This window comes from Scomber japonicus, chromosome 18 (assembly GCF_027409825.1).
Source record: "Scomber japonicus isolate fScoJap1 chromosome 18, fScoJap1.pri, whole genome shotgun sequence".
Taxonomy (NCBI): domain Eukaryota; kingdom Metazoa; phylum Chordata; class Actinopteri; order Scombriformes; family Scombridae; genus Scomber; species Scomber japonicus.
This window is the reverse complement of record NC_070595.1, coordinates 16,422,417-16,446,474: the sequence shown is the minus strand read 5'-3', so window position 1 is coordinate 16,446,474 and position 24,058 is coordinate 16,422,417. Positions and strand designations below refer to the sequence as shown.

The 24,058-nt window shown below is 41.0% G+C and overlaps 1 protein-coding gene across 1 annotated transcript in view; it reads left to right on the top strand.

The window, feature by feature from the left end:
• prkar1b (protein kinase, cAMP-dependent, regulatory, type I, beta) overlaps positions 1-8,874 on the top strand; it is a 63,979-nt gene extending 55,105 nt beyond the window's left edge. The window contains exons 10-11 of the mRNA XM_053337891.1: positions 6,226-6,307; positions 7,726-8,874. Coding sequence (XP_053193866.1) covers positions 6,226-6,307; positions 7,726-7,898 — 255 coding nt within the window. The 3' untranslated portion in view covers positions 7,899-8,874. The remainder of the gene's footprint in view (positions 1-6,225; positions 6,308-7,725) is intronic.
• Positions 8,875-24,058: the final 15,184 nt, after the last annotated feature.

Below are 24,058 nucleotides of genomic sequence, written 5' to 3'. Positions count from 1 at the left end.
TGAATAATTCTAAAACTTAGTAATGTGACTTACGCAGCAGTATCTAACTAGTCATACCAAACCAAAGAAGTCTGTACATTCTGACTTTTCATCCATAGTTTTATTTTGTCTTTCCAAAGTTATAGAGTCTCACTTTAAAGTAAAAGGTTGGTGTTTTGGCATGCAAGTAGTCCAGTGGTTAGAGCGCATGCCACATACATAGCCAACCCTGGTTCGAATCCCAGCCGGAGGTCCTTTGCTGCATGTCATCCCCCCTCTCTCTCCTGTTTCCTGTCTATCTACAGTTAAATAAAGGCGTCTGTGCCGAAAAAACCTTTAAAAAAATATATTTTAAAAGAAGGTTGGCGTTTTAACCTCATAGACTATTATTTCCTTTTAAATCTATGTCCTAAAACGCTACAAAAAAATCTCCCTGTCCAATTATTTATAGACTGGTCTGCACACATTTTATATTTGCCTCACATTATCTGACCCTTGTCGGTCAAATTTGAATCCTCCAATGAAAGCCTCCTGAAGCTGCAAAAATCCCTTAAAAGCCAGTTTGTCTGTGCAGAAAAGGAACCCAATTGGGGTTTAGGACATAAATATAGCAGTTAGCAATGTATGACTCATCAATCAGAGACATCCCAAAGAGGAGAAAGGCAAAATATGCAGAGGAATCTGGGGGATTATAGGATGGAGAGAGGGAGGAGGCACAGGGGAAGTGTGTCACACCAGACCAGACACTGTGATCATTTTGTAGATGGCAGGGTGCATCCATACTCATCACGAAGGAACAGTGGCAACATTCCCACTTCCTTAAACTTTTCCTTAACACATATTAACATTATTTTCCTTTTCTTTCTTTTTTTTAAATTCACTTCTGCTCCATTTTTAATTCCATCACCCAACAGCAGGATTTGTCTCTCTTTAATCCCTTTCTCCTTTCTCCTGTCTATCTTCCATTCTCCTCAAAGATCCCTCTCTCTGTCCCTCCCTTCCCCGCTCTCTCTCTCTCCGTCTCTCATGCAGCATTGCCTGACTTTCCCAGAACAGGGTGGACTGTAGTGGAATGTGTGTTGCTGACTTTCACACGGGGTCAGGAGACCCAGCCTCCCGGGAGGGAGACGAGAGAGAGAGAGAGAGAGAGAGAGAGAGGGATGAGTCAAAGAGGGCAGGGAGGGGATGTATGGGTAGAGAGGAGGTTGATTCAAAAAGGACCACAAGTAAGGAGGGAGAGAGAGATTTTTTCGACAGTTTGTTCTTCAGTAAGATCAGTCTCTCCTTAACCTCCTACACTTTCACTCTCCTCTTCTCTCCTCTCCTCTCCTCTCCTCTCCACTCCTCTCCTCTTCCCTCCTCTCCTCTCCTCTCCTCTCCTCTCCTCTCCTCTCCTCTCCTCTCCTCTCCTCACTTTCTTTTTCTTCATGTGCACACCTTTATTTCTTTTGACCAATTCAGGCAGAGATTTCAGCACTTTGTCAAAAAAAACATTTCTCTCATTCTCACTCCCCCTCCTTCTTCTTCCTCTGTCTCCTCTCACTGGCTTTTGTTGTTTCTGTGGTTTTGGTGCATCAGCCAAAGACAAACCCCACAATCACAAATTACATGCTGCTGATGGGGAGGATTAACAAAAGGGAGATATAGAGACATCACTTTCTTTGCCTGCTTGGGAGAAATAGGGCCTTGATGAAAAGTGACATGTTTACATTTTTTTTCTCACACTGTACAAACAACCCTTTATAGAAACTCTGGGGCCACGAAGGCTCAGCCTCACCTTCCCTCGCATCCCCTTCTCCCCCTATTTCCTCCATTCTCTCTTTTCTTCAGAGCTGCACATGCACACACACACACACACACACACAGGCTCCCTCGTGCTCATTCACTCGAGCCCAGCACCCTGTCATCTGTGTTCACTCTGTTACCTGAAATTATGTATATAAATAAGGGAAAGGGAGGGATTAAGAGACTTTTTGAACATCAGAGAGGCAGATTTCAGTGACGGTTTTGAAACATTTTGTTGAAATGGTGTGTAGAATTTGTTGTTCAGAAGGTACATTTCTTTGTTTTTACTTGTAACCTGTTAGAAGAAACGTCCCAAGTTAAGTACTATACTTTTTTTTCTGTGACCTAAATGAGAAACAACATTTTAAATCTTTAAATGATTAGTATAGTATATGCATACATACATACATACATACTGAGCAGAGCAAGCCTATTATTTCCAATGGAAGGAGCAACTGTGTCCAGTGGTATTCTGGCATTGATGGGAAATTATGGTAGTGTCAATTTTATGTAGATAGATAAAAGGTGTATTTTTGAATTCCAAGGATTAAAAGTCTCTCTCTCTCTATCAGAGCTTCAGTAAAAAAAAATTAAGTAAATGTGAGAGGGGATAGCCGATTAGAAAATAGAAATCAAAGGGTGTTAGTGCAGGAGTGGCATGAAACAGAGATGTGAATGGGGAGAGAATGAGGGGGATGGGACATTGAGTCTCCTGTGTTTACAACCAGTTGATTCCTCTCCTTTCCATTCATGTCTAAACAAAGAGAGTGAAACAGTGCAGTGCCGTCAAGTACAGTGGTTAATTTGTGAACAGGCCTCACCCAGTGTGGTCCAGATAACCATCTCATACTGTACCACCCCAGGGGCAGCGTTCTGCTCCACAGATATTTCTTTTGTAAACATCAGAGATCCTCCTCACCACGCTGCCAGACGCTGGGTGTGGAAAGGACTGGCAACAACAAAAGATAGCAGAGGAAAACAGGCAGAGAGAAAGGGAAACCAAAACAAAGGATATAAATGAATTAATAATAAACAACAGCCGTGTAATCAAGGGAGAGAGGGAAAAGGAAGAGGGTGAGCCAGCTTAAAGAGCAGTAAATGAGACCCTTATATTACTGAAGAACCACCAGCAGGATTCACTACCCAGATAACACTCCTAGCAGCCATACACATACCCAAACACACACACACACACATTCTGTTTGTATTGACATGTCAAAATGTAACATCTTGCATGTAGGAAATATTGACCTCTGGATTAACAACGTGCACAGAAAGAGGGATAGAGGTACAAGAAGAGATGGATGAAGAAAGGGGATATCCTGAGTAGCCTGTTCAAGAGGCCACCCAGTACCAGCAGTGTCTGCACCTTCTCACTCAAATACCAACACATACATACACACCCAGATCATTAACAGAACACACTGGAGGACAACAGCTTTTCTCCAAAGATTTATTCTCTTCCATACACACGGCAGCTTTTTTTTTTTTTTTTTTTTTTTTTTTTCAAGAGACAACACAGAAAATATTTTAAGACCTATTAATCTTTACTTCTGTCCTTGTGTGTCTGCGTGCAGTCAGACAAGAAGGACTGCATTCATTTAAGGCATTGATCTTCTTTATAAGCAGTGTTACAGTATCTGCTCTTTTTTTCTTAATTACATTTCAGCATATACATGTAGATTACAGTAATAGGTGATGTATTGTCAATGAGTATTTCTCTTCTGTGTGACCCACAGGAACCCTTTAGATCCTCTCAGTGTGATGACTTTTGTTGGGAGGGGGGAGGGAGGGGGGGGGGGGTGTTTAAAGGACAAATAGGAGACAACATATTGACTTGTTTAGATTGATGACAAGAGGAAATGGGAGTGAATGCATTAGCAGAGAGGATGGCATGAGGACGAACAATCCTTATTTTCTGACTTTTCATCAATAGGTTAAAAGGCAGAAGTGTCAGACTTGAGTTGGAAATGTGAGACTGACAATCTTGAATCATTATAATCATCGACAAAAAGTAAATGTAACATGGAAAACATTCAACGTAAAAAATGATTACAATGTTTGTCATTTTTCTCTGTCCAAGGCACACCTGATTATTGTGTAATGTAGCTCATTATAATAAAATTTGCCAGTGCAGATTTTAGAAATTAAGATTAAACATGGGAGGTAGTGTAGATTCAGATTGGTATATTATATATATATATTGTATTTATTATCTTTGATTACGTTTTGAAAACTGTATAAATGAATGGTATAACCTTTATCCTAATACCATGCTCAACTAGACTTTATTTGATGTAGTCTAGTAAGTGCCTTCTAGTTTATGCTATCCTCACACTGTGGCTTAAATGCCATTCAGTATGCCATGAAAAGCCAAACTGGTCAGCAGAGCAGCATTTTAGTCAACCACAAAAGCAAACTGTGAAACACCAGCTTTTCCCCTCTTGCTTCATGCTCATAAGGACATTTAAGGAAGAGTGTGGATTGTGGAACAGCACTATGACCCAGGGTAGCAGACCTGTTTCCAACCTCCAGCCTCGTGCTCAGGGCAGTTTAGATAACTGTCCCAGGTGATCAGTTCACCTACTGGAACTGGCTAATCTTTAATCGGTAGTCCTAATCAGACAATTTTCATGCAGCAGGTAAGTGATTGTGATTTAGGCCACCAGCCCCATTATCTGCCAACTGTGTCAGATCAAGCTAAAAACACACAGACATGTTCACTTTCCAACTAATACTCACTAACTTACTCTAATACTGTGTAAACATTCATTGTAGATATTTCAATTTTTTTTAATTTTTAAACAAGACAGAAAAAAATTTAAGAAAAAAGACATTTCCTGTTCATGAATGAACTCTTCTTCATGCTTATTGCTATGCTCGTCCATGAGTACAACAGCACCAGTCTTGCTGCTGATCGTGTGTTTGATCATGTCTCGCTAATAAAAAGTTAAAGTAACTAAAAATAAGTAAGCAAACATGAGTCAGCCCACAACGCTCTTAACAACTTTAGCCAATAGTAAGCAATAGAGTGTTACTGCCCTCTCTTCTAGTGGTTGGGAAACACCCCCCTCCACAACTAAATTCACCCTGCTGAGTTGCGTGTGTGGAGGTCATGGCATTGTGGCACAGTTTGGCCAGGTATGACTTGTACTGTAGATGACTCTACCATGCACAGTATTCCCCACTTCTCCATAGTTCATTTCAAGCACAAACTCAAAATTACACACATCCCTTTCACTGAAATACAGTCACACCTTTGTATGCCTGCAGTAGGGAGCTGGCGGTTTTGGGGTCCTCATTAAGGCTCATTATATTCATATTTAGCGTTATTAGCCTGGTCAGCAGAAGGAACAGAGCGAGCAGAGAAGGATTAGAGATGGCAAGAGAGCGCTGGAACGGTCAAGTCTGTTTTACGACACGGTCCAAGACAAGCTGGGAAGTTCCCCAACTCATGTTTGACCTGCTACCAATTACACTCCAACTTAAGTGCATGTAAAAGCTTAGAAATATGACAAAACCCATATTTTACATCTTCTAAACAAAAGCAGGCCAAATGAATGTCCATCACACACACAAACAGCCATGCTTTGAGAAGGCTGTCAAGTGTTTGGCATTTATGACATCAACTACAATTCCACACGTAGTAGTATATCTTATGCAAAGGGAAAAATTCAAACATTATGCTCATTTATGCACTAAAAAATTGTCAACAGCTGCAATAAATGACAACACAAACTGTTATCATCTGTTGGCCAGATAGAATGGAAATCCGATTTCCTCCGTTATACTTTTTAGATGAGTCACATTCATGCACACATACACACACACACACACACTGATGGATCCACTGTGATGGATAATATGCGTAACATGGTTGGTCAGTCTGTCCAGCCGACATCAGCTGTTGATTTTCTCACTCTGCATGTGCATTTGCAAATACACACTATGAGTAACTGAGAGAATACTTGGTTTGTGTGTTTACATGAATGTGTGTTAGTGTTTGGGGTTATTTAGGGACACTATATTTGGATTTCCCTCAGACTTGGACAATACAGTTGTTTCCATTTTGTGTTTGAATGCTGATAAAGGGGATTATGTGTTGGAGACACTGAGGATCATTTCAGAATCAGTTCAGTCCTTATCAGGCTTAGATGTTTGTATTTATTACACTCTGGAGGTAAAAAAGCAGAACCAAACAGAGTATCACTTGGGCCATTGGAATATATGAGTGTGGGTTCGTCCCAAAGAAAAGTGGGCTAAATCCTGTGCACCTGTGTTCTTATGAAGCAAAGGAATTTCTCTTCAGCTTAATCCTCCTGATGGTTTTTAGCTCTTTCGAAATAACTCCCCCCACCTTTTTCTCCATCCATCTCTTCTTGACCCACACCCCCCTCTCTGTTATTTTTCTGCCTCTCATTTTGGACGTTCTCTTGTCTTTCTTTTCTTTTCTGTCTCCAGGGAATAGCCTCTGTTCTGCAGCGCAGATCTGACAATGAGGAGTACGTGGAGGTTGGACGACTTGGACCCTCTGACTACTTTGGTGAGTGGCTCTGGGCCGATAAAGCATTTTCTCTTCCAAATTTGGCACCACACAGAAAAGCTATAGGTCAAAATAACAACTTGTTTGTATTATGCCTATTATTTAACATTAGACATGTAAATTGTGCAGAAGGAAACCCAAAAATAGCAAATCTGGCATGTCACATAGCTGAAGAGGTCAAATGTTGATTCAATTGCACTGAGGTGTAGTATGAGGGTTTTGTCTTAATATAGCAATAGTTAATTATCAAATAATCTCTTCACCAACAAAACACAAAAAAACAACAACCCACAAACCAACATTTTGCTCAAACTATCAATTATTTATTATAGATGTATTACCAATAAATGTACAGATTATTTTCTTGATTAAAGGTTATTATCATATATCATATATGATATGTATAGATATGATATGTATATCATATATATACATATCAATGAAAAAAATCAGAAAAAATGCCATCAGCATCATCAGTCCAAGGCAGTGATGGAAAGCAATTATGTACATTTACTCAAATGTTGTACTTAAGTAAAATTTTGAGGTACTTGTACTTCACTTGAGTATTTCCATTTGATGTTACTTTATACTTCCACTCCCTCCACTACATTTATCTGACACCTTTAGTTACTTTTCAGATGAATGAGTTGTTAACAGCTAGATGTTAAGGATGTCAAGTAGGTTGTTTCATGCTGGACTTTTACTTGTAATGTAGTGTTTATACATTGCTGTATTGTAACTTTTACTTAAGTAAAGGATCTGAATACCAAATTTGCTGTTTTGTCCAACCAACAGTCCAAAACTCAAAAACAGTCTGTCTGCATTAATAGAAACCAAAGAAGCTAGCAAATCATAACAGTGTTGCTTGAATAAATATGTAAATGATGAATTGATTACCCCTAAATTGTGTGCAATTAATTTTCTCAATTCATTTTAATATAGTCGTTCAGCTAAGTGATTAATGGGCTAGTCATCTCAGCTGTGGACAATATATCATGTTGGTCTAAACAATGTGTTGTGCAATTTTTAAATGTCATAGATTTATTTTTAAATGCTGGGAATAAAGAAAAAAACAAACTATGAACTATCTAGGAAAAGTGATTTACCTTTTTTATTCCAGTAAATTGCATTTTGTTGGAATAGTGCATTTCCCGACTATTTCACAAAATATAAAACTATGAAACAGACCTGCTCCTCTTTACAATAAAAGCCACCTTGGAAGGCATCAGAATTATTTATTACATTTATTTATTGCTGACATTTAATTAATAACAAATGTTTAGACTACATACAATATCATTCATACATGGTGCATGATCAAGAAAAATGTTCTTTTTCTAGATTTGTGGTATTTTTGTGACATCCTAACTAAAGACTGAACACTTATTGTGTTTCTCTCTCTTCTCTCTCTCCATCAGGTGAAATCGCCCTGCTGTTGAACCGTCCCAGGGCTGCCACTGTAGTTGCCCGTGGTCCACTTAAGTGTGTGAAGCTGGACAGGCCCCGCTTTGAGCGTGTGCTGGGGCCCTGCTCAGAGATCCTCAAGAGGAACATCCAGAGATACAACAGCTTCATCTCTCTCACAGTGTGACAGGTCGGCCCCTTTGGGCCCCACCAGCAGGGGTGGGCAACATCAGCATCAGAGTTTTAGTCGGTGGGTGGGAAGGGGTGAGGATGCGGGGGAAAGGACGTGGGTTTTACATCTACAATAACAGGGCACTCATTTGCTGCCTCTTTTCCATTTTGTGCATTTCTTTCTTTTGATCTTGTGCACTTTGACTTGACCTGTGCTGTCACGTAGCTTTATGTCAAAAACAACATGCAGGAGTGTAAAAATCAGAGCAAGGACAGAGACCATTAAGCTCATTCTATCTTGTAAATGAATCATATGTACAGTGTTTCAACTGTATATGATGCATGCTTCTCGACTGACAAAGGATGGCGCTTGCACTTTCGTGAGTTTATGAAGAGTAAGGATTCATTCAGGAAATAAGAAGGAAGCAAAGTCATGTTTACGTACAGCAGGAAGAAGTGAGTACCCATGTCTTTGCTCGCTGCCTGTGGTTTGCCTTTTTTTCACTTCTGGGTGTGCGTGATGCCATTTCTAGGTTAAATCAGACTTGCACTACACACACCTATTTTCCTTAAAATGTAGGTGTAGAGGTTTGAAATAAACTCTTGGCTGTTTTATTCCTTTTCAGTGCTTTTTAAATGTGCTTTTACTGCTGTTGGGTTATTTGAGGCAGTGATATGTTGAGTTAAGATCTGACTATTGTATGGATTGTGCCAGGCAATTCAACTGACAAGTTGCTTTTTTCAAATCCTCTCTATCCCAATTTTTCCTGAAATGGTTCAGTTTGATCCATAAGCTGTGGTATTCCAAAGGCGCAATAGTGGTAACAGTCCAGTCCACACACACAAACAGAGTCTGAAATACACACAAACATATTGTATATGCGTACACCGTCTCAGGACTAAGTGAATCTTCAAAACACACACACACGTCTTACCTGATGCTTTTTTAAGCTAATTTTGTTTTATGTTACAGTCATGTGAACAAATTGAGACACCCCGTTAAATATTCACTTTAAGAAATGTTCACAACTGATATGATACACCTGTGTGTGATTTTACAGAAAGTTTTAGAAAAGAATTTTCTTCAGTTTTAATTGTTAAGTTATATTACTTGAAACTCTCAATATTGTTAAAATATTCAAATATCCATATGTCCAAATATGTCAAAAAACACACAGGCTCTCATAGGGTGTCCTAATTTTTTCACATGACTGTATATTGCTAGATGAAAGCTTTTGCACCACTTTGCAGGACGTAACGTTGGGTCAATACAGCAGTTTCATTTAGCTGTTTTTAAGACTTCCATGTTATAAATATATAAAAAATAGGTAAAAACAAAAAAAAAAAGCTTTCCTTTAAACTATTGTAATCTGTCAAAGTTGCACAACTGACCCAGCGACTGATGTTGTATAAAATGGACCTTAAGAAAAGAATCTTTCTGTATTCTCTCTCTCTGTATCTCCTACTTTCAACTATCAAACCATCTTGAGCAAATAAAGATAAGCTTCTGAAATACTTTTTATTTGAGTCGTTATTCAACCTTCATGGGCCCTGCCTTGTCCTGGTGTCAATGTGACTCTTTTTCACATTCTTTCACCCTCGTTTATCCCAACTTCTGGCATCCTCACCTCCTCTCCTGACTAGACTTAGCTCTCTCCCTTTCCCTTTATATCAGCTCATGCCCTGTAAGTCCACACCCTACCTCCCCTCCATCCCGGCCTCCCTCTAAAATCTCTGGCTCCCTCTGCCCCGCCCTGTTCTCCATCCTTCTCACATTAAGCCAAGTGTCAGTCATTTGTCAGTCTGGGCTGTCAGAAAGTCGCAGAGCTCCTTGCAGCCGGTTTACACCACAGTGGACTAAAGCAGCTCCACCTTTGACACATTCCTCCTCATCTTAATGCCAACTAAATCAACTAAGGAATGCGCCCCCAACTTGCCGACATCGAGTTTAGTACGACCCCTCTCTGCACATATACACATGCTCACACATACACATTCATCACTTCGACAACACACACTAACACACATGAACATGAACAAAACACACAAGTTTGGGATTTGTAACTGAGTGAAACAAGTACTGCCTCTCGCCATCACCATTCAGCAAAAGTGTGGGGTTTGATTTCCTGGAATACATTTGCATCGACTAATGGCAGTTAACCATGAATATCAAATCAACATTTTTATACAAACTTGCAAGTGCACCAATTTTCATGCAGTATATGACCCATCTTTTTCTCCCCTTCATTTGTCCGCTGTCACTTGGTTGCAGACACTGACAGTCATGCAGTCTGGCTCCATCATTTTAGTACTGCTGACTCTTTAAAGAATCCAATTTTTCTACATCCCAGTTTCATCTCTCCTTTTGCCTTTCCTTGCTTGGAAGCTGATGTTTCAGTTCCACATCATCATCCTAAATGTATAGCTTAAGAAATAGTTGGTAATAAAAACGAAGAAAAAACAACAACTCTACAACTATATATGGTTGTATGTGACTGAAAATGGGCCTTGAGTTGGGATTGATTTCTTAAAACTACGTGCTATTATTGAAATCCCAAAAGGATCACTTTCAACCTGAGCAAACTCTCACTACTGATGAAGACCAAGTGGTCTGTATAAAGGCTACAGAAGAAGCTGGTATGGAGTTATCTTTCTTCACAAAGCTTTATTGGCAACACTGGTGACACTAAAATAAAGCTGTCTACATGGGCTGACCTGTGTGTGTGTGCGTGTGTGTGTGTGTGTGTGCATGCGTGTGTGTGTGCGTGTTTGGTCTACGTCCAGAGCACCTGATTACGCACAGCCATTACTTGACCATCCTGGGTGGGCCGGTTGAGGACAAAACTTGGCACTGTCGCATGGGCAGTAAGATGAAGCCTTGACACCACGGCGCTGTGCCAGCATTACAAAAAGCAAGCACTACCAATCACACACTTTCACACACTCCTTTACCAACTTTTAATTTAGGTCACTTAGCTCTCTGTTTGAGTCCTTTATGCTTTCATGGTTTCATAATCCGTCATACAGCTCCTGTGGTCCCACTGTGCCTGTAACATTGAGAGCAACAACATTTCACCAGCTAAGCTGCCAGTTCAGGTAACCATGTTCATATTGCAGGCAACATGATCGTCAGGTTAGGAGAGGCCCAGCCATCAAGACTCAGTCAACAACAGTGAATTAAAAAGTACTTTTTTACTTGAAATGATTTTATCTAACAAAATGGATGAAAAGTTGATTATAGCCTTTTAAAGCTTCCAAGTATTATTCATATTTTTATATAAAGGCCTGCAAACCATTGGGTGGCGTGCATCCCATATTTAGGTTGATAATGAAATGTGAATTTTATTTGCCATGTGCACACTGTATGTTTATATTCAGTTACTTTCATTCATCTGCGTAATATAACAAAAATCAGACACATTCTGTCTCAAAATGACACTGAAAAACTAGTCCACCCATTTGTTACTTCTAGGCTGAATTATTGAAGTTCATTATTATCAAGCTGTACTTACAAGTCTCTAAAGACTCTCCAGCTGGTCCAGAATGCAGCTCACAAAAACTAGAAAGAGAGATCATATTACTCCTGTTTTCGCTTTGGCTGTTTGGCTTCCTGTAAAATCTAGAATAGAATTCAAAATCCTTCTCCTCACTTTCAAAGCTCTTAATAGTCAGGTTCCATCATATCCTAAAGAGCTCATAGTACCTTATGTACCTACTAGAACACTTCGCTCCCAGCATGCAGGCTTACTTGTGGTTGCTAGTATCTCTAACAGTAGAATGGGAGGTAGAGCCTTCAGTTATCAAGCTCCTCTCCTATGGAACCATCTTCCAGATTCAGTCCGGGGGGCAGACACCCTCCCTACATTTAAGAGCAGGCTTAAAACTTTCCTTTTTGATAAAGCTTATAGTAAGGGCTGGCCAGACTTCTCCTTGACCAGCCCCTAGTTTTTGCTGCTATAGGCTTACACTGCCAGGGGACACTGGTACACACTGGGACACTGATGCACTGAGTTCCTTTCTCTTCTCTCCTCCTCCCTCTCTCTCTCTATCCATCCATCTATACCCATTAACATTCATGTACTATTAATGCATTCACTAACCTAAAATTCTTCCCCGGAGTTGTCTGTGCTTTCTCGTCTCACAGGTAATCTGGGCCTGTGGACATCGGGATGACAGATTCCAGTCCCGGACCTTCTAACTTAAATGTTGATTTTCAATGTGCTTCTCTCTCTCCTTTCTCTCTCTCCTGTCTACCCCAACCGGTCGAGGCAGATGACTGCCCACTTTGAGCCTGGTTCTGCCTGAGGTTTTATTCCTGTTAAAAGGGAGGTTTGTCTTGCCACTGTCGCCAAGTGCTTGCTCATGTGGGAATGCTGGGTCTCTTTAAATTGAAGAGTACAGTCTAGACCTACTCTATGTGTAAAGTGCTTTGAGATGACTGTTGTTGTGATTTGGCACTATATAAATAAAGATTGATTGATTGATACTTTGTCATATCATATAGATCTCATCATTTCCACTCAGTAATTTAAACAAATGGGTCATAGTTTGGACAGCTTGTAAAGCTCAAAGCAACAATAAAAAACAAATTCTTGGATCCGAGTTATGTGTTACATACAGTGGGTCATACTGTATACCTCCAGCTTTCACATTGTTCTATGTATCTTCTAAGTGTTTTTCCATGTTATTTTCACAGCCAATTTGTTACTCATTAAATGATTTCAGACTTGCTCTCCTTGCTATGGCTACCCGCTTGAGTTTTAGCCTTGTTTGCTCAACTGTGCCTCTTTTCACTCCCTTTCAGCAAGAAAAAAAGGTGGTCCATGAGGGGAGGAAAGCGTGCAGTAGCAGGGACTTGACCCCAACTGCACCACCATCCTTTCTACTCCTTACATCCATCCTTTTTGTGCTGCTGCGGCTTGGCTCCACTACAACTCCCAGCTACTCCCACATTGGACTATGTTTGGTGTGGAACTTCTGTGCATCTTGTTGTCCAAACATACAAGGGCATAGTGTGTTGGTGGGCAGGAGGAGAGGGAGGAGAGAGGATAACAGAGAGGATAAAGTAGGAGATGGAGGAGGAATATGAACATGCAGGAGGAAGAGGGGGCTTCAGTGACAATGCCTCTATGTATTCACTTGGTTTTAAGTGCACCTCTAAGTGGTGTAAAGTCCACTAATTTAACCAGCTAGATAGATCTTAAGAATGTATCCAAGCATGGGAATGTTTTGCCTCCCAATTTACATTAATCCAAATTCCAAGTTTTATGTAACGATTGCCAAAAATTTACAAGATAAGAAAGCTGGGAGTGATTTGTGTGTGTGTGTGTGTGTGTGTGTGTGTGTGTGTGTGTGTGTGTGTGTGTGTGTGTGTGTGTGTGTGTGTGTGTGTGTGTGTGTGCGCATGCTTGTATGTTTATTAGTTGCATCCCCTAACCAGACACAGCCACCCATGATCTCATGAGAGGATGTTTTATTTGGTGCTGCATATTTAGATCTGGCACAGTGAGTGTAGCCCCTGGGCGCATGACCCTCATCCCCCCCTCTCTCTTCGTTCCTCTCTGATTCTCTCTCTTTTGTTTCCTGTCTTTCTCTCCTACTCCCTGTGTTCCCATAGCTGCCATCAGCCGCTTCCCTCTCTCTTGTCTGGGGAGATCCAGGCTAATTAAAATGCCTGCCAACAGTGGGCTACAACCTCCATTGAGTTTCCCTGCCTTCTCCCACCTCCATGATCCTCACACCCCAGAGGAAGAATAAACCCCACAACCGCCTGCACTAATGACCAGAGCCTTTGATACGCAGCTCTTTTCTTGTCTGGATATATTGGGTGTGGCGACTTGACTGTTCCAGAGCAGAGATCAGCCTGGCTGGGTTGACGCTCTTGGCGCAGTGGCATCTCATCTATGCCTGTTCCCACTTCTAGAGCTCTGATTCTCAGCTCTAATCGTGACCTTCTCAGGTCGTAGGTCATCACCCGGGCCTGGTCACAGGTGATTGAGCAGTAGTGAGGCTGATGGGATTGAAAGGTTAGGGATGAGAAGGGGTGTTGAGCCGAGGTCAGGGGGAGAAAGAGAGAGTAAAAAATTGGGTCAGGAGATCATCACAAGGTCCAGCTCAGTCAAATGCTGCCCCTATAAATAGTGACAACCAAAAGTGTGTAAATAACAATATAGCATTAGTAGAGCACCATAATAAGTTACATTAAAACACAATCATCTTTGTAGTTGATGTTTTCAGAGGGGGAAATCAGCAAAGGAACAGATGTAAGGCTCTGGAAATTTCCCCTGTCTTTAAAGTGACATGTCCTTTGCTGTTTGTCCACAGTAGGACACGGGCGGCTGCCTCATAGGAAGAAAGGAGAAAGAGGGAAAGGAAGAAATGAAGGAGGGGATGAGATACCATCTGTTTGTTTTTCTGCTTTTCTTTCCCAAGCTTGTTATCGTTCCTCATTTCCTGCTGGACGACAAGTAAATAATTCACATGTATACATGTACCGACACTGAGACCAGGCCTCCCCGACTTGCCTCAATTTTGGCCTGAGTTTCAAAGTTATTCCCAGCCAACAGAGCCTTGTGTGACTCGCCTTCAAACGACGTGTAGAAAAAACAAACAAAAGACTGAAATGTTCTCTTAACATTCTGCATGCTCAAGGGGAAATAATGGGTCAGTAGCATTTTTCTGAGTGAGATATTCCATCATGCACATGACTCTGCAATCTCCTACCCACATTGCCCCCGGCTCCAACACAATCCATCTCTTCACTTCAGCTCTGACTTCACTCCCTGGGGAGGCAGCTCAGCAATTGTCTCAATTGTTCCTTTTTGTGTGCCTCCTACTCTCTGAGGAATCGTTAGAGTTTTGAGTGCAGATCATAAAAGTAGTGGAGTACTGTTCTAATCACATTAGGAAGATGAAGGAATGCAATAAGAGAAAAGTCCCAGTTGGACTATTTAGGAAATGGTCTCAGACGCCCACTCAGATAATGTTAATAGATCTTTGATTTATGGACATTTTAGATGATGCTACAGGCTCTTACCATTTCAATACACTGACTGCAGTTTGGAGCAACTCAAAAGCTGACAAATAAAAGATGATCTTTCTTCAGTATCTGGATAAGATTTGGCATCTTCTCCAGGGATTAATATGTGTCAGCATCTAAGGTAAGTCTATGGTTACATCCCAGGGAACTCACCTCATCCCTCACAACAAAACCACTCAGTACAGGTGTGCAAAGTCACAAGGCAATGGTTGTTGATTGTCTCTTGATTGTCAGGCCACCCTGGGCATCCATAACCTTCCAGCCCCTCCTTGAAGACCCCCAAATCCTTCAACATCCCAGCTGTACCCTGAGCTATGCCCTGGGCTGAGGCAGTGGCTCGGGAGCAGGGGTGACCCAGCTCTCCCTAAACCCTGCAGGAATGTGTGGATTTGAGTGAGTGCTGTAACCAGAGAGCACTCTTTCCTATCTTTAAGCTCATAATGGAGGCACTTCCTGTTGATAATCAGTGTGTTGTGATCTCCCTCTGCCTCGGGATTTTGACACTTCATTTTAAATCCTAGGAGAGGAGGAGGAGGAAAAGAGGTGTTATTATGGTTCTGGTCTGTGTACCATAATGACAGTACAGGCTGGCATCAAAGGCTTGGAGACCAAATGTAGACTATTTTTCTAATTTGAGTCCCACATCTTATAACAATCCCCTGTGTATGCATGTGTGCTGTGTTGTTATTGATACAGTACATAAATTGTATATTACAAAACAAAAGGGTCTCTCAGGGTGTCCTGGAGGGGCCAGAACTCCAGGATGGATGGCATGTAGACTCTGGTTTAATTCAACCGGTCAGTCAGTCAGTCAGTCAGTCAGTCATTTGATATAACACCTAATTTGAACTTCAAATCAAATGCAATTCAAAGTGCTTTACAAATGAATGAAAAAACATGAGATGGATTTAGAGACTAATGCACACTAAAACAACTAAAACAATTTTTAAAATGGGTAGTTAAGACAATAAAAGATAATACAAGCAATAAAAAAATAAATATAACATAAATAGCAAAATGTTGATAAAACAAAATAGATTAAACTAAACAATAAAATAAATAATGATGATAATAAATAAAATAAATCCAGATCCTCTGGAAGGCTGTTCCAGCATCACCAGATGTTTTTGTTTTGCTTTGTGAGAGAGCTAAAAAAGAAGAACTGGAGGATCTGAGGAGCCTTCCTGGTTCATAAAGCAAAAGCATTTCTTAGAGGTAGTCTGAGAGCAAGACCATGCAGAACCTTCTACACTAACAAAAGACTTTTAAAATAAATACAATATATTACAGTGTAATATCAGTGTTAGGCTACTTAAAGGCTTTTAAGTAGACATAATGTGTACTCTACTTTTGGTCTTCACTCAGCACTTGTGGAGCAGAATTTTGAATTGATTGCAGCTGATTTATTGTATCCTTTGGTAGATCAGAAAGGAGAGCATCCAACCTGCTAGTTATAAAAGTGTGCATCAGTCTCTCTGTGTTGCTCAGAGAGAGAAATGGACGCACTTTGAAGATGTTCACATTTTTTGAAACCTCACATATGAGCCTTGAAATTAAAATCAGAATCAAAGATCACTTCTAGATGTCTTCTTCTATGTTTAGTTTGGAGGAAAGTCTCTCTCTCTCAGCCTTTGAATGAATGATCAGTACTTCTGATTTTTCCAGGTTGAGCTGTTAACAATTCTGTGACATCCAGGCCTTTATACCTTTTTTTAATGAAAAAAAAGCTGTGGAGAGAGATGGGTAGCATGTACAAATTAAAAAGTAATTGTCATAAAATTGATCCTTTTGGTGCCCCACAGGTAATCTCATAGTGTTTGGAGGAGTGGTCATCTATAGACACAAAGAAATGTCTTCAGCAAGTATATCAGGTAAACCTGTTAAAAACAGTTCTAGATAGGCCAGCATGCCCACTTAATCCATCTAAAAAATCTGGTGGTCCATAGTTTCAAAGCAGCACTCAGGTCAAGTTGCACCAGAACTGAAGACTTGTTGCTGTCAAGATTAGTTCTGATATTGTTCACTACTTTTAGCACAGCTGTCTCTGTGCTCTGATGTGTCCTAAAACCTGATTGAAACATTTCTCATTTAGTGTCTGAGTTTAAAAAGGTACTTAGTTGATTAAAAACGTTCTCTAAGATTTTGCTTAAAAAAGGGATACTTGATATCCCAGTTCACACACTTGCTCAGTGTTACAATATGAAGGTTCCCTTTCATTGAAATAGGTTTTACTAGAGCAGTTTTAAAATAAGTGGAAAAGACACCAAGCTGTAGGGAGTGATATACAGTATTTTGGCAAGGATGTCTTCAGATACAAAATTAAAAATAGTTTTCAAAGGGGTTAGGGCTTGGTCAAGGGAACATGTGGAGGACTTCAGTTCTGTTACTATTTTCCTGAGAGTTTCAGCATCAACAAGGTTAAAACATTCCAACTTGACAGCACGCTGTACAGAGGATATAGGTAAAAGTGCATTTTGCTTGTTCTGCTGGTAGATACTAGATCTAATGTTGATTATGTTCTCCATTAGGTAGCCAGCAAACTCTTCACACTTAGAACCTGAGAGCTTGGAACTGTAGTAATTGAGGGATTTACCAGAGAATCTATTGTATTAAATTGTGAATGTTGGTGTTTATCAGGTTTTAGAACTATGCTTGCTGTGATGTTTGATTTGCCTGGTTGTAATTTGTTTGTTGTTTTTCAGTGAGTATAGTGTAATGTATTACTAATTTTGTTTATCACCATGTGCATTTTCTTTTTAGTTCCATTGTTTGACTTTTTTCCCATGGCACAACCTTGTTTGTATTTTCCTGGTTTTAATTGGAGCCAGTGCGTCAAGCACTGTGTTCATTTTATGGTTAAAGTTATTACAGTTGTGGCTACAGAGCGTTGCAGTGTTTTTTGACAATACCTTCTGTGGTACTTGACAGAGAATGATTGAAACTGTTAAAAAACACAAAGTAGTGGTCAGACAGAACCCTAAAAGAAGAATATGATATAATGAAATTCAAGGTGTGCTCATGTTTGAGTCGGTATGTTAACATATTGTTTGTAATTCACACATATCCATACAAATCCATAAAATCCATACAGCAAGGGAGTTTTTCCTATCTTTCTTTTGTGGGCTCTTTTATTCAGGCGGGAAAAAAACCCAACAAAAAAACAACGGGGGTCTCGTTAACTCCATCCCATCTTTTGATTTTTTTCCCCCCTCTCTTTTCTCAAATTCTCTTGCTTACATACATCCTTCAATGCTGGGTCTGGATCTGGTACTGCTTTTACAGCCCTCGATAATAACAACAACAATAAAAGAACCGAAAACTTGCTGTAATTATTTTTTAAAAGCAGTTATAGTGCTGCTTCCAGAGGAGCTAGCTGAGAGTTTGTTGGGGTAGGGGGCTCACATTAACCACCATTAATCGTTACCACGATGCGTGCAAAACAGCATCACAGTATGTCCCATAAACTGAATAAAGCTTCTTTCCTGGAGGTGTGGTTGCTATAGGAATTGTGCTGGGTTGAGGAAAATCTCAAACACACGCCTGGACCCTGCTCTATATCATAGCATACCTGATGTCATGGTAAAGCTTTGAGCAACCAGGTGTGCAAAAGTGGATTGTAGAGCTGGTCTTACTCACACTTTAATCCAGGGGCTTTCTTTTGGTGGTTTGGTTTTCTTTTTTATCCTTTCCTTGTCTCAGGTCATCCTCCTCCCTCCATCCCATTCCTCTTCTTTTCCTATTCACTTCATGGATAGCTAATGTAGCTCAAGTCAAGCAGAGAAATCTCTCCTTAATCCCCTTGATACAGAGCCCTGCCCCCTTCTCACATACACATCACCACCACCATCGTCCCAATCACCAGTAGTTCCCCCCATCTCATGGTCCCCTCACCATCAGTGGGGCGGCCTACGGCTAGTGAAAGACACATGGAGAAGGAAGGGTAAATAACAAAATGAAAGCCCTATCTGACATGCCAATTGGAGTAATTATGGGCTTAAAGACTCCTAATACATTTCTGAGGACAGCTTTGTGTGCCCCCTCTGAGAACTGAGCTTGTCTGTCATATAGTGACATAAACATGACCTGTCACTGGGCCCATGAGTGATTCATTTATGCTTTAATATGCGTTATTAGTTTTCATATAAGGGTCCCACATCTACATTTTCGTTATATTAGTTTCTTGCTATTTGTTTGGATGACATTTCTTTGCAAGTAAAAGCCATTTCTTTCCACTTAACATTGGTGCATAATCCTATAAACTCCCCTGTGTTTATTATGAGTATGCCCCTGTATATATTTCATTCTCTCTGTCCTTATTTCAGGGCCAGATTCATGTAAGGCAATCCTCGTCAGCTATTTTCCCATTGGCACTAATAGAAAGCTTACATTTGTGCCACTATAATGTCCAGGCTCAACACATAGACCTCAAATTTTCCTCCATCCGTTTCGGGACCGCAGTGAGACAGGGCAGCTCTGTCTACTCCTGTCCTTTCCACATCGTCCTGTCCCGCCTTTGATGTCCCCCTGCCAAGAGTCTGATTTGTGGGTTAGCCATGGACTCCCCTCCTTGCCTCCGAACCCACAGAACACGGGGATGCAGTGGGAGTTCCCACAGTTTTGGGGGAGTTCGAGTGTAGAAAGGAGGGGGAGGTTGGGTCAGACCACCACAGAGCTGGGGAGACCCCTGTCTTCCTCCTCGCCGGTTCCCACCGCTCCCAACATGGCACACACATGTTGAAAAGGTCAGGTCTTGATAGACAACAGAGCACCGGCAATTACGCTGCTATTTCTCCGTGGCTGGAAGTCCCCTGTTTTCTGTGTGAGTGTGTGTGTGCAGAAAGAAATTTTTTTTTTTCGTTCATAGAGAATAAAGAAGCAGTGTTTTAAGGGGAAAAAGGAGCTGGGACAGGGGGAACAGAGAACTGCATGTAAGGACTTGTGCCCAGATTGCTTCATGTCTGTCTGTCTGTCCATTTGTGGAAATTAGAGAACGTGCCTGAAAGAGTGCAGGTGTGTAAGTAAGTGTAAGTGTTAGGGTTCCCACTGCTCATACCTGAGCTACAAGTCTGATTTTGTTTCTAGAAGGCATTTCCTTTCCTCACATATGGAGTTGTAGCTTGCTGGTGCTTCCGCTACACTTTTGTGGTCAGAGGCAGCATCCATCTCTGACCTAAATGACGGGGTCAAATCCTTGGAACCTGCAGGAACTGGATGCTGAGCCTTCAAGTAATGAGCAAGTACACAACACACGCGCACACACACACACACACACACACACACACACACGCACACACACACTCTCTCTCTCTCTCTCTCTCTCTCTCTCTCTCTCTCTCTCTCTCTCTCACTTTCTCTGATTTGTTCCAGCGTGTTCCCAGTATTTTCTCTCTTTGGTGTCATTTCTCTTTCACACTGAACACCTATTTCTGGCTCTCTAAGGACAGCTTTCATGGAAAGAGTACAGAGTGAAAAAGTCAAGGCAGCGTTATGACAAGAGCAGACCACAGCTTGACAGATCTGGAGATCACACGGAGAGGATGCCGCAGTCCCTTAACAACTGAAGTGTGCTCCTGTAATGTATAATGTGTTGCAGCTGGAAGTTTGCCTTGCATACCTTGTACCACTAGCTTTGTGCATTAATGTGTGCATGTGGCCACATTTTTTATCCCAGAGGTGAATTTACACTATGCAGTTGTGACTTATGAAAGCGCAGTTGGGCATTGTGCCCCCTGAATGCCTGCACACCTATAGTGCCTTAAAGGAAAATGGGTTCATAGGGGTGCTGGGAGGCCCCACAGAGCACTTCATTCAGGTTGCTATGCATGTTAGAGAGATGAACGCCTGTAAATGGCTGCCAGTAATCGTCCCCATAAAAGAGCAGCTGCGTCTAGGACCAGTTGGAAGTATGGCTGCTGTACTTGGCCTCCCTTCACTGCTTAATATTTAGGTGAACAAGCAGTAGAGTGTGTGTTTGAGTATTTGTCAGTGTGACTCTGTGTTTATGTGTGTAGAGGTTGCCCTGGATATGCACTCTGCTCTGGATAACTTCCAAGTCCAATCTATATCGCTACCAGGCTCTGGAATGTACCTTTGCTCCTGGGAAATCTCACCTGAATTACTTGCCCGTGTGAGTGTGTGTGTGTGTGTGTGCGTACATGAGCAACCCAACCATAAATGTAACCACTGTTTCTAATGGGCCTATTACAAGACTTGAGCTCGTGTCAAATAACACACAGCTCCACACTAAAAACATCAAGACACAACCCACTAATGGAATCAACTTTGTCATCATAGATGTTGATGAGCTAGTTAGGGCTTTAGTTAGCTCTACCCTGAGGAGGAGGGAGGAGATCATTCAGGAGTCTACAAAGGACCTGCGCCTTGTGTCCGTGACTCATGCATGCTCATGATATGGCTGGTTGGTGCTAGGGGAGACACCAGGTTAAGAACTGTGTTTGTTTCTCTGTTGCAAGGCAATCCACTCTGTAATCCACTTGGTCTTTGACATTATGAGGTGCAATTGAACAGGGATGCCCAGTGGAAAATATGCACTCGCTTTCATTGGAAAGGAAATATAACAGCTACGGGTATCATAACTCACAAATATGCAGCTATCAGTATGTAGAGTTTCTATTGTCAGCTCTGCTATCTTTTTATGGTTTCTCGGCACAATGAAGTGTGAGATTCTTTGCTTTCGCTGCAGGGTCAAAGTTTAGTTGTTCAGGGATCAAGTTGAGATTGAGTTAAGGATGATAATGTGTGTGTTATAACACGTACTAGGATACAAGACATAGTTTTGAGCATATCCAATAGGTTCAGGACTTTTGGGCTTACATAAGAGTATCATAGAAAATGTAGTCATATGAATGGTTTCAAACACACACACACATTCATTAGGAGAGAGATAATGATTCTTCACTTGCTGATGGACCAAAAATGAGGACAATCCCCTAAAAAGTCTTAAATGATGTACATTATGAGTGTATTGGAATTTTGTCAGTGAAACAAACAAAAAATGTAATAAATAAATAGTTTACTCGCATATTCTAAAGTAATAAAGACAGGAAGATTCAAAATAAGAAATCCGGGTGGATACTTTATTTAATATGAGATGAGATTTCCATCATCACATCCTTTTTTTAAATCATTATTCAAAAATCATCTTTGAACCAGCCTAATTTCGTCCTCATTCTATCTATGTCTGGGTTTATTTTGATCATGAACCATATCCAACACTAAGCTGGACAGCCAACCAAAAAACCCCCCAAAACGTCCCTTTCCTAGCTTAAAAGACATTTGGGTTCATAAAATCTACACTCCTCAAATGATCACTCATTCTTACCATGTATGATATAAACAGACATCCTCTATCCAGACTAAGAAGCAAACTTCAATCCCCCAAGGGCAATGCAACTCATAGCCACTGCATTCTTAAAAAATGTTCACCCCTTTTCTTCGCTACTCTCACTGGGAACTATGTGTGGCCTGGGGGGGAAACAGGAGTCATCACCTCACTCAGAATACATCGTCTCCGCAGCGTCTTTATGGCTAGATTTACTATGCACCAGCATCTATAAAACCATTTAATGGGGTTAATGTTGTTAGGTACACAGACCTCAGTTGCCAGTAAACATGTTGCCTAATAGCCTACGCAGAAAAAGAGGGAGAGATGTTTTTAGTCATTCTTCTTTTCTGTCTTTCCTCAGATTGTTTTCCTCCTCCTTTATAGAAATGATTTATTTCTGTCTTCCTCTAACCATATCTTCCATCTACTCTTTCTTGAAACATGTACATGTAGATGTACATGTACATGTTTCTTGCATCTGTATCTCATGTTCAAGTTTAAGATTTTTGTTTCTTCATAATGACTTGACCAAAAGCACCTTTTATAATCACAATCGTTGGAACAAAAAAGGCATGTAAAAATGATCAAAAGCAAAAAATATTTGTAATGCATCATACTCATCAGCTAGTGTTTCCTTTACTCACTGCTTCGCCTTATATGTGTAACAATCACTCTCTCCTACTACTCACTTTCTCGCTGACTCCCCCTTTCTCACCATGACGTAAAGTGTACACCTTCAAGAAGCACGATTCATTCATTTCAGGGAGATTCCACATCCAGGCAGGGAGGCTGACCTGTGATGTAACCATGATCACATGGAGGGCATAATAAATCGGTCTATCACCAGTGTTAGTCATCCTATCACAAAATCACATAATATATGCAAACAGTTACTCAGGCAACGTCAAACTGAAGAACGAGCGATTATTGTTGGGCAGTAGACTAAAAAAACAGGCTTCAGTAGAAGCAACGTGTCACATAAATAGCTTTAGCAGAGGGCCATTTATTATAAAAATATTATTTTCATTTTACAGCATGTGTACCATCCTAAAATGAACTTAATAAGCCTATTAAAATAGTTACATTAATTACTCCACCAGCTGTTGCTGCAGTGCGTTCTCCATGCAGTGTTTCCAGCCACAAAGCCCTCAGGCTGGCCTTGTGCTATGCGACGCAGTTGAATGGACAAGGTGGAGGGCAGACCACCTGGTTAGGTGACCTATGGCTCCCTGCTGATTGTCACCTCTGGCTGATAATTCGTGTGCACGCTGTCTGTGTCTGTGTCTCTGCTCCCGCAGGTAGGCCTCGTCGTTTATCAGGCCCCCAGGCTCTTCCACCAGACCTCCCAGCACAGTAGAGCAGCTCTCAGACTCCAGCTTCCTCACAAGTTAGGACCAGTCAGTTGTTAACCTGCTGTTAACTAGTTACTTCCTTTTTCCCAAAGTCATGCCCACACACAGTACTGAATGGTTAAGACAATATTGGGTCATTTTCATCAAGTGTCTCAACATTTTTGTTGCTTTTTTTGCTACATTTAGAGATATTCTTACATTTTTCTTTACTACTAATATATGCTAGACATAATACATTCCTTTGCCTTAAACTCATCATCAGGAGACATCATCATGAGTCACCATCATCATCATCATCATCATCACCACCACCACCATGATGTTTGATGATGATAACAGTCATCAGCACCACAAATTTGTACATCTTTCCAGTTAGGAAATCCCACGGTTATCTCTATTTTTACAGATTAAATACTACATTTGGTTTCCTCACCCCCTAA